Below are 11,070 nucleotides of genomic sequence, written 5' to 3'. Positions count from 1 at the left end.
AAACTAGTTAAACAATAATAATAATAATAATTATTATTATTATATTCCTACTACTTTCTTTTAAAAAGAGTAACTTACTTTAAGAAAAAGAAAGATAAAACCGAAATTAAAGAAAGAAAATAGAAGAAATACTAGTGAGTGGAATTGTTTGTGGATCATGATATTGATATCGAGATATTGATAATTTGATATTGATACAGTCAGTCAGTTCTTTCTTTATTTCTTTCTTCTCCAACAACACAATAATAATAATAATAATAATAATAATCCTCAATTCCACTCCGACTCATCTTCCAATCCACCTACCGCCGCCGTTGTTCCCGTTGACAATAATAATAATAATAATAATAACCACCGCCGTCCACCGTCAACTCCTATCTAACTTCTCTCTTCTATATTCGTATTATTCCATCCAATTAGCCGCCAATCACTTTATTCCAACCGCCCGATCGCTTCATTTCGGTACTCCCTTGCCCTAATTCTTTCTTACTATACTCGATCTGCTTTTGTAGTGTCTATTGCCGTTATATTGTTGCCTAATTCTTCGTTTCAGTTTAATTATGATGTAGTTTTGCTTTAGCCCTAGGTTTATTGCAATATTATATTAGTTATGAAATTGGAAGTGCTTGAGGCAGTAGAGTATATGTTGCCTAATTGCCAGAAACCCTAGAATTGGAGAAGAGATGTTTTAAGTAATTATTAGGCAGTTGGTTTATATTATGATTATCTTGTATGGATTTATAATTATACTTCATCGGATGGAGGATGTATTTTTTTCTTTTATATTTGTTTTATAGAAACTAAATTGTTGCTGTTTTGTGATTATGGATGCAAAATTGCAGAGGCATTTGTGAAACTTGATTTTTTGTGTTTTATTTGTTTAGTTTGGTTGTTGTTGTCAGTTGCTGGCCTTTCCAGCTCGTTCGTTGGCAAACTAAAACAATAAAGTTTGTTAGTTATACCAAATGTGTGTTATTTAATCTAATCGCATAACTCAGACAGTGGATAAAGGTGATGTCAGAGTCAGACAACTTCAGCAAGTTCTATTGTTGGTGTGCACTCTACTGGCATGATATTGTTAGTTAGTTGACGTAGAAATAGGTTTTACAAAGATATGAAAAAATCAGGAACTCAGGACTGAGTGTCACTAAAATTGAGTGAATACTTTTTATTTGGTCTTTGTCAAACTTTAACTTTAGGTTAGATGCCTTAAGTCATTTTGAGCGGTACTCATAAATATGAAGTTTATGTTAATTGCTCCATCATATGAAAGCTGCAAGCAAATCGTTTTTAAGGAAGTGTTGATTGTTGACCAATTTCTTTGAAAATTTGGGCAATCTTGTGGATCTAAAGTCTAACCAATGCTATGAATTTTGATAATGACTGTGATGATGAAATAAGTAATTATGGATTAGAAAGTTTAAAGAAAGGGATTCTTGCGACTTTTATAAGGGAACTTTGGAAATGAATTTTCGTAGTTTTTATGAGATTGTAGAAGTAGAACCAACTGTTAGCTCCCAAAACCTATCTTTTGGTTTCCGTCTGTTGCTATGACATAAAGTATGCTGAGTGTTGCTGACACGTTTCTAGGTTCATAAAGTATGCTGACTGTTTTGTTATACTATATTTTATGGTTTGAATTTGACTATTAATTTACTTGACAGCTAAGACAAAATTTTGGTTGCCACTGCCATTTGCGTTCCGTTTTTTTGCACTGTAAACGGCATGCTGAACAGTGGCAGTCTTTCCAAGAGCAATTCTTTAAGAGCCCCTCAACAAGCACTTCGCCACCTCAATTGTTGCTCCCAAATATCAACGGGCCAACAGACATCTCCAGTTGTGTTTCCTGAAAAACGTACTAAAAATAAAGCTTCAAGGCGAAATGATGTCAGCGTCAGCAGTGATGATTCCAAGAAAGCAAAGAGGGAAGAACACAGGATTGATATTGCAGATGAGCAATCTGATTTGCTGGGATATGAAATTCATTCTGGAAAGCTAGTTTTGGATAAGAGAAAGACCATTAAAGATACCGATGCACAAAGTTCAACAGAGTTTGCTCACTTAAATCCTGTTGATGCTAAACTTACAAGCAAGGCTTTGGTTTGGGGTTCTCATGTTTTAAGCCTTGATGATGTCATTTCAGTAAGTTTACGGTGTTTACCCCCCCAAAAAAGCCCTTTTTAATGCCGTGGGTTTTATTTGTATTTACTAACAAATCAATCATTTCTAGAGTCGGGGTGTTCATCGGTTTGGTTTTCGACTTTTCGGTTCATCTAGTTTTGGATTTTATTTGGCTGTAACCGAAAACCTAACCGTATAATCGATTAATATGGGTTATCCGGTCATAACTGAGTTCAGAATTTGCATAACCGAAAACCGAATTGGCCACATTTGGACACTCAAGAGTCTATAGAATTGTAAACTTTTTTTTGGAGAAAAGTGCCTTTGACAAATTAATTATAATATTTACTTTTCTAACTCTACACCTGAAAAGGCTAACATATTGCCAAATCTTCACAATTGAATGCACAAATTAATTGTTCCGTATAATCTGCATATTATTATCTCTACACGGCATGATTTTTCAAGTTGTTTCCGTACACTTATGAGTATGAAGGTTTTATTATTTCTCAACTTTGATAACCTTGAAATATCTTGACACACTTAATAATGCAACAAAAAGTAGTATTTTTACACTTTTTCTTTCACATGTGAACCTTTGTAGTTACTATTGCAACCCATAACTTTTGCAGGTATCCTACACCTATGGTCTGAGACATTTTATAGTACATGCATACCCTATAAAAAGGCCTTCATACAGCCTTTCTTGTTTTATGAAGTCTGGTCGAAGCAGGAAGGATTTTTGCTTTTTGGCTTCAACTTCAGATGAAGCTTTTCAATGGGTTACCGGCTTTGCGGATCAGAATTGTTTTGTTAATTGTTCACCTCATCCAATGGTTGTTGATTTTTCTTATTCACATATTAAAAGTAAAAGTCCACCTAGAATGCTTGTCATTTTGAATCCACGCTCTGGACGTGGTCGCTCTAGCAAAGTTTTTCATAACTTGGTTGAACCGATATTTAAGGTTTTTTGTAATCTCTGATCTTTAGAAACAGCATCTTATATCTTTTTTACTTGATTAACATTCTTGACGTGTGATCCTTTTTTTTATTCATGGGAATAATATTTCGTTTCTTATTTACAGCTAGCAGGGTTTAAGCTGGAGGTAGTCAAAACAAATTCTGCTGGCCATGCTAAAAATCTAGCTTACAATGTTGATTTCAGCACATGTCCTGATGGTAGGCATTTTGTATTTTTTTGTTCTTTTGTTTTTATCATAGATTAATTTGTGAATTCTCAACCCATTCCAGGAATTATATGTGTTGGAGGTGATGGAATCGTCAACGAGGTTGGTTTTCATTCTTAGTTGATCAGATTTTACCATTGTAATTTTATAATACGAGTGAGTGAGGTTATCAGGTTATACTAGAGTTGAGCACATCAGGCTTGAGTGAACAGCTACTTTTTCACAATGAAAAAGTATAGTTTATCAAAGTGTTAGGTGATAGAAGTTGCCAAAGTTAGATGACTCTGATGTTATATTTTGAATTATAAATTAAACGATAATGTTGAATTATCAGTGTCTTTTCCTATTATTTACTAAAGCTATAGTTGTACTTAGTAAAAGCAAAAATGATATACAGGGAGTCAACTTTGAGTTTTACAGGTTGAACTACTCACAAGTAAACTGCTATTTTTAACTTGAAATGGAGAGTATAATTATCTGATAAACGTTGATTATCATGATGTCCAACTTACAATAATATGCGTGCTTGATCTGAATAAGTTCTACTTCTAGTATTCTACACCTTCCGTGGGTGATTAGAGGCACACAAGAGTAGTTAACTGCTGATGTGGCAATTTTTGACCCATTTAGTGGTTTAATTTGGGTTATGTTTCATCTTTAATAGGTCAAATGTGCTAAGTGTTTGTTAATTGTTATATAATGAAATAAATTAAATGGTTCAAGTGGGTAATGACAGTTAAAAGTTTCCCAAAATGTGTTTGTAGTGCATACAACTTTCTAAATCATTTCATTTTTTATATTTAAAGATTATATTTGTAATAATATTAATAAAATTCAATCATATATTCTATTTTGGCACTGGACATATTCATAGAAATAATATCCTTATATGGGCTGTTCATTTACATGATTTTATTTGTGGTGCAGGTATTAAATGGTCTTCTTTGCAGAGACAATCAGAAAGAAGCAATTTCAATCCCAATTGGTATCATACCTGCTGGCTCTGATAATTCGCTAGTCTGGACTGTTCTTGGTGTTAGGGACCCAGTTTCTGCTGCACTAGCTATAGTGAAGGTAATGCTTGGTATTAGTATGGGTTTCAAGTCAAACATAAGGTCAAATATGACCATAAGATTGATGTCAAAATGTCTTTTTTTTTTTCTCGCTTAGCTGCTAACGACAAACAGATGAATGTTTTTCAAATTCTAAAATTACATGAAGATTGCATAATTTTAATGTGTATTATACTTGTATTTTTTCAGGGAGGTCTCACTGCTACAGATGTATTCGCTGTTGAATGGGTTCAAACAGGGGTCATTCATTTTGGAATGACGGTTTCATACTTTGGTTTTGTTAGTGATGGTAAGCTATGTTGCTATCTAAAGATTGGGGTGGGTGTGGACCTTGAACACATTAGTTTTAGAGGCGGCAAACTGAGCAGGTTGGTTATTAGGTTAAAACAGGTAATTTTGTACGGGTTGACCTAAAAGCTTTTGGTTCATTTTTTTCCAAATACTTAAGTGTATTAAATATAATTTTGGAGTTTGTACTCTTAAAAAATCCAATCTTTGCTACTTTAGGCGACTTTCAATCTGTGTCCCACTCGACACATTTTCTTTTTAGCCTTTTTTTCTCATTTATATTACTCGTTTGACCTATAAGAGATGAACCATAACCAAAATCAGTGACTTAATAAGCAAATGGTTGAATTTTGAACCTAGAATGTTTTCAGTTTTCTGGGACATGAATAGGAGTGTTAACGAGCCGAGTTGATTTGATTAGGATGGGGCTCGTTTTGAGGTCTATTTCTAAAGCTCGAGCTTAGCTTATGAGTAGTTTTTAAGCTCGAGGGTCCGGCTTTAGCTTGTTTATTAATTGCAAATAATTTATATACATTTATAATTATTTTTGTTTATATATATAATTTATGATTTTTAAATACAGCATTATATATGTGTATATATATATATATTATTTAGTTATTTTTATTATAATTTTATATATAATAATAAAAATTGTTATATAAATATATATTCAATATATCAAATAAAATTTATACAAATAATAGGCTCGCTGAAGCTTGATAAGTGAAGTTCAGGCTCGTTTAAGGTCGGCTCGATTCGAGCTTTTAACGAGCCGATCTTGAGTAGCTCACCAACGGCTTAATTGTTTACACCTTTAGACACGAACAAATTTCAACCTCTAAGTTACTTATGAAATATACATGTGTTGTCTGTCTACTTCGATTCGCATAATTACTATTATGTTGATAATTATATTCATCTTTGTCAGTGTTGGAACTTTCTGAGAAATACCAAAAACGATTCGGTCCTCTACGTTATTTTGTTGCTGGTGTTCTCAAGTTCTTATGCTTACCAAAATACAGCTATGAACTCGAATACCTACCAGCATCTGATAAGAACAATCTAGAAAGGCAGGAATTAGCTGACAAAGATATAGTTGACATGTCAGATCTATATACAGATGTCATGAGGAGATCAACTTTAGATGGCATCCCGAGAGCCGCTAGTTTATCAAGTATCGACTCTATAATGACACCGAGTCGGTCTGGAGTCGAGATGGATACAACATGTAGTAGTGCTGAGCCGTCTGATTATGTACGGGCCATTGACTCAAAGTCAAAACGTCTTTCGAGTAGTAGAAGCAATGTAACATCAGATCCAGAAGTCATCCATCCTCAGCCACTTTCATCAAGTTCAAACTGGCCAAGAACACGATCAAAGTCAAGGACTGATAAAGGGTGGACTGGGCTGACATCATCACAGGTGATAGACTTATGCACTCTACATATGAACATATATATTTCTAATTTGATTTAGTGCATAAATAGAAAAGTGTTTTAAAGTTCTTTACCTTCAATAAAGAAATTCGAATTGTCTTTTTAAAAGTTCTTTTCCGTATGAACCATAATGTTGTTCAAAAAGCTTTGTTTCTAAACGAGCCGAGCAGGCTTGGTTTGTAAACGATTCGTGCCTGAGTCAGAGGCGGCTTGTGGCTCGCTCATTAACTGGCTTGTTGGTTCACTTGTTTTGCTTGTTTAAAACAAATTTATATATTTTGCATTGTGTGCTTGTTAAAAGTTCATTTTTTTTACGTCTTTTACATATCATGTGTAACAAATAAAAAAGTAAAAAAATTAACGAGCTGAGTTTGAACCCAACGTTTAAGCTTGTTATAATAAACGAGTCGAGCCAAGCAGGCTTGTTCAACTTCGAGCTCAAGTCTGTGTCAAACCTAGCTTGGTTCGTCTCGTTTACAGCCCTTTTCATAACTGAAATATGAGGAAAGTCGAACAAGTATTTTTGCTGATTTAATTTGATGCACAAAATAGGATCCTACTAGATCTTCATGGGGAAACCTAGGAGCAAATGACAAAGAGGACATATCATCAACAATGTCAGATCCAGGCCCAATTTGGGATGCGGAACCGAAATGGGACACGGAACCCCACAATTGGGAAATGGAAAACCCGATTGAATTACCGGGCCCACCAGAAGATGTTGAAAGTGGAGAAAGGAGGGATAGCGGGGTCAGACTGGAAGAAAATTGGGTTGTTAAAAAAGGAAAGTTTCTTGGTATTCTGGCTTGCAACCATTCGTGTAAAACAGTTCAAAGTTTGAGTTCCCAAGTGGTGGCACCAAAAGCCGAGCCAGATGATAATACTTTGGATTTATTGTTGGTTCATGGAAGCGGAAGATTAAGGTTGCTGAGATTCTTCTTGCTTCTGCAGATGGGCCGACACCTGTCTCTTCCTTATGTTGAATATGTGAAGGTGTGTTGCTTAAAATTGGAATTATAGTTTTATTAGATTGTATATTGAATTGTTGTTAACTAATATAATGGGTCGTTTGGGTTGTGTTTTATTTTAGAAGACTAAAATCAAATTAAAAGAAATTATTTAAAAAGGAAATGGGTTGAAAGTTGCTAAAAGTACAGATTTTGTGCACGCAACCTGCTGCATCGTTTGAGTTTTTGCAATCGTAATTAACTAGGGATGTGCATGTGTTAGTTTTGGACTCAAACCGAACCAAAAAAACGAATTTTGTGCTTTTGAAAACCGTTTGGTTTCGTTTCTTTTTGTTTTCGGTTCGGTTTTACCATTTGGGTTTGAAAGTTTTGGGCGAAAAAAATTGGCCCAATATATTGAATATGGTTTTGGATTGGTATTTTTTGGTTTCACTAGAACCAGTTTGACTGATTTTCTTTATAGTCAACTCTTCTAACTTAACCTATCTGACCTGTTATAGATGAAGCTTAAATTAAATGTAAACGGGTCAAAGTTGTCATCTTTTGCCTTTTTCATTGACTTCGTGCTATGATTATTGTGGACGCTTGTTTAGCTGTGCTTAGCATGCGAATTAATAACATTATTGTTTTTCAGGTCAAGTCTGTGAAGTTAAAACCCAGAAAAAGCACACACAACGGGTGTGGAATCGATGGTGAACTTTTTCGGGTCTCTGGTCAAGTAGTCTCCTCTATACTTCCAGACCAATGCAGGCTCATTGGCCGCCCTCCAAGCAGCAACGTGAAATGACCTTTTTACCCCTCCAGGAAGAGGTGGTTGTATAATTTGTTCTTTTTCCTATCTCCGGCTTGATTTCTTGTTTGCCCCCTTCCGTCCGTAGTATTCCAGATCTTATATATATATATATATATATATATATATATATATATATATATATATATATATATATGCGTATTATACTTTGTATGTATTGGTGCTTAGAGTGCAATCTTTATATGGATGGATACAATATTTTGGAAGTCGATTTGAATTGGTGTTGATGTGTATTGTATTGTAAAGCGTTTTGTAGAGTTTGACTTCTTGGCTTCTTTTGAACTTTGAAGACTGTTGGACTAAAAAATGGTTGATATATTGCTTTGGTAGTTTATTGTCTTTCATATAATGATATAAACAAGTTATATAAAGCTAACTATTAATAGTGCGGTTTTGGATACTGATCGATGTGACAAAGCCGCAAAGGTCTATTTGGTTGCCTTTCAAGTTTTTAGAAACTGTTTTAAGTTAGGAAAACCTGTATACACTAGAACGAGATATGCCATCACATATATGCTACACCAGACCGACCGAAAGAGAATATTAGTTACACTGTTAAAAAAAACTAGTTTCAGTTTGCCGTTATTCCATTAGAATTTGAATGTGTTTAGATAGTACCTAATCAGTAATCGTAATGAAGATAAAAGATAAGATTTCATTCATGTTCTTACATTAACTTAAGGTTATAACCAAATTTGGGTTTAATGGATTAGTGAAACCAAATTCTTATTAAATAAATAAGAAGGGGGACTCTCATCAAGTCTAAGATTATAGACTCTACTCAATTAATGCTAATTATGTCGTTAGCTTAGAGTTTTTTATAATTTCCGAGATCACCAATTCCAACAAATCCATTAACAATGATTTCCCAACTCTTCCCAGAAACCACGCTCAAACAACGATCTTCCATATTAGTAAGGCATAGTGTCTTAACAAATCCAACTAGAAAGCTTAAATTGACTTGTCCTAATTATAATCAAACTTGTTCTAATATTAAGGAATAAATAAACATGCTGGTTTATTTATTTAAGTATATTAGATAAAGATGGTCTGTGTTTGAGTTTGAGTAGAATTAGGAGTCATCTAATTCTTTTATATACATATATTCATTCTTTGTAATAAGTTTTTAGAGGAGATTTTCTGATTAATAATACTATTTGCAAGTTTGGCAAATGGCAATTCTGCGTTTTTGTGTTTTACTTCTGATTACCGATTCATAACTTGATCCACCGGGTATAATAGATTGATTGATTGGTTATTCTCTTGACTTTAGCTAATAAATATATATCATATGTCCATCCTCTTCATTAGTATTGCATAATAAAACATGAATGACCTGCATCAGCTAATATTGTACTAAATAAAAGATATATATGTCAAACAACGAAAAACATATTTGTGCCTACGAGTCCACTTGTACCGGTTCCTCTTCCTCTTTCTTATGTTACCACTTTCAGCACTCTCATTATCTATCTTCCTGCACCCCTGTGTATAACAAACACAAAAATTGGAACCTATATTTGTGTGCTTGGTTTTATTAAAAATTTTAAAAGTTAAAAGAAATTTAGGTGGAACCTTGTTTGGTCTCTAATAAGTCATAAGTATTATCAGCATGAGGATGTGGAGATACAATGCTCTTGACAAATGTACGTGAACGAATATAGTCCCAATTGCAGGGCACTCGAGAACCGTTATAACGTTTGAGAATGTAGGCATGACCCCTCGGCTTTCGTGAATCATTCACTCTGCTCAAGCGGTGTACAACATCATTCTTGCTCCGATCATCGTCAATATATAGTTCCCACTTGTTGTTTCTCTTTACCCATTTCTTAGCAGACACGGGAATAATTGTTATACGGATATATGCATAGATAGTCTCGTATAACCCCGAGTCTGTGTTTGAAGAAAGCAGTCATAGTCTTATAGCTGGTATCATCTGGTTGTGGGATTTCTTTAAATTCCTCGGTAGATAAATCCAAAGAAATAATTACTTTCTTACTATCAGACGACATGAACCAGTAAAGTGCCCCATCACATAAGATACCGGTTTTACCATCCAAATTCCGGAACTCTACTTCTCCAATGACTTTCCAAGTATTTGATTTCAATGTCAACACATGAAAAGTTGTCCGGTTTGTACCACGACCTTTCCACAACCCGGCTATAACCTTGTAGTCATCTGAAGACGAATCATAACCGAAACCCCAACATATAAAGTCCCTTACGTTGTCTGATTGTTTATTACGCAACGCTTGCAGTTTCGTCTGTTGTCTAGTGGAAGGATTGGTTACTAGAAACTTAGCATCCCTATGAGACACGCAGACGAGGCCATTACAAGAACCAACAATATGAATATGATTCCTGCCAACCACGTCTTCTAACCTCACATCACCTATATGAATTCTTCTAAGTCCAAGCTGACGATTGTCACGATCATGCTTGATATTATGGTTCAAGTGAGCTTTAACAAAACGAGGACCGGATATAAAAGATTGCCATGACTTACACACGCTCTTGCATCGGATTACATCTTTGACATCCAACCGTACAAGTATCTCCTCAACCACATCAAACACTAGCTCTGCCATTAATATTAGAATAGAATGCTGCAAACCAGATCGAACGTAAGCAAGCAAGCTAGGTTATAACTATATATGTTGTGTAATAATATGTTGTATGTATAAACCCAAGCCCAAGACCAAGCCCGCCTCATTCAGTTAAAAAACAATCATAAGTAATTACGATAAGAAAATAATATACATTGTTTTCTCTACTATGTATAGTTTATCACGGAGTATATTAAATCTAGCGTAATATATTTGTTAATTATAATGCTATAGTTATTTGAATATTTACAACCTAGGCGATGATGGTCAAGCACCATCTAAATCTAACCAACTGGGCAACAAGTTAGAGCCTATGGACGGAACGTTAGGCACCTTCTTAGCCTAACGGGTTAGACATTGTTTTAACCTAACTCGATCTTCTGGTCTATCCGACGTAATGGAAGCCAACTTGGGTAGGTGGCTCGATATTTGGCTTGTTTAGGCTAGGTAACAACCGTAACATTCATCATAGTCTACCACAAATCACTCTCAATTAAATTCAAATATTGTATAGTATAGTCAAATATAGTTATAACTTACCTTGTATTTCTCCTTGTAACTAGCATAGGATTATAAT

The 11,070-nt window shown here is 34.6% G+C and overlaps 2 protein-coding genes across 2 annotated transcripts; one reads left to right on the top strand and one right to left on the bottom strand.

The window, feature by feature from the left end:
- The first annotated feature begins 228 nt into the window (after nt 1-228).
- Nucleotides 229-7,975, top strand: LOC143545342 (sphingoid long-chain bases kinase 1-like). Its single transcript, XM_077037251.1, has 10 exons — nt 229-462; nt 1,665-2,142; nt 2,754-3,086; nt 3,207-3,300; nt 3,373-3,410; nt 4,236-4,382; nt 4,571-4,670; nt 5,601-6,094; nt 6,661-7,101; nt 7,711-7,975. Exons 2-10 carry the CDS (start codon nt 1,726-1,728, stop codon nt 7,861-7,863), a joined length of 2,217 nt encoding a protein of 738 aa, XP_076893366.1. The 5' UTR covers nt 229-462; nt 1,665-1,725; the 3' UTR covers nt 7,864-7,975.
- Nucleotides 7,976-9,716: 1,741 nt separating this feature from the next.
- On the bottom strand, nt 9,717-10,475 carry LOC143545301 (F-box/kelch-repeat protein At3g06240-like). Its single transcript, XM_077037220.1, has one exon. It carries the CDS (start codon nt 10,473-10,475, stop codon nt 9,717-9,719), a length of 759 nt encoding a protein of 252 aa, XP_076893335.1.
- Nucleotides 10,476-11,070: the final 595 nt, after the last annotated feature.

This window comes from Bidens hawaiensis, unplaced genomic scaffold, assembly GCF_021521415.1.
Source record: "Bidens hawaiensis isolate Kalapana, Puna unplaced genomic scaffold, B.hawaiensis_p1.1 tig00013897_1, whole genome shotgun sequence".
NCBI classification, from domain to species: Eukaryota; Viridiplantae; Streptophyta; class Magnoliopsida; order Asterales; family Asteraceae; genus Bidens; species Bidens hawaiensis.
This window is presented reverse-complemented; position numbering and strand designations above follow the sequence as displayed.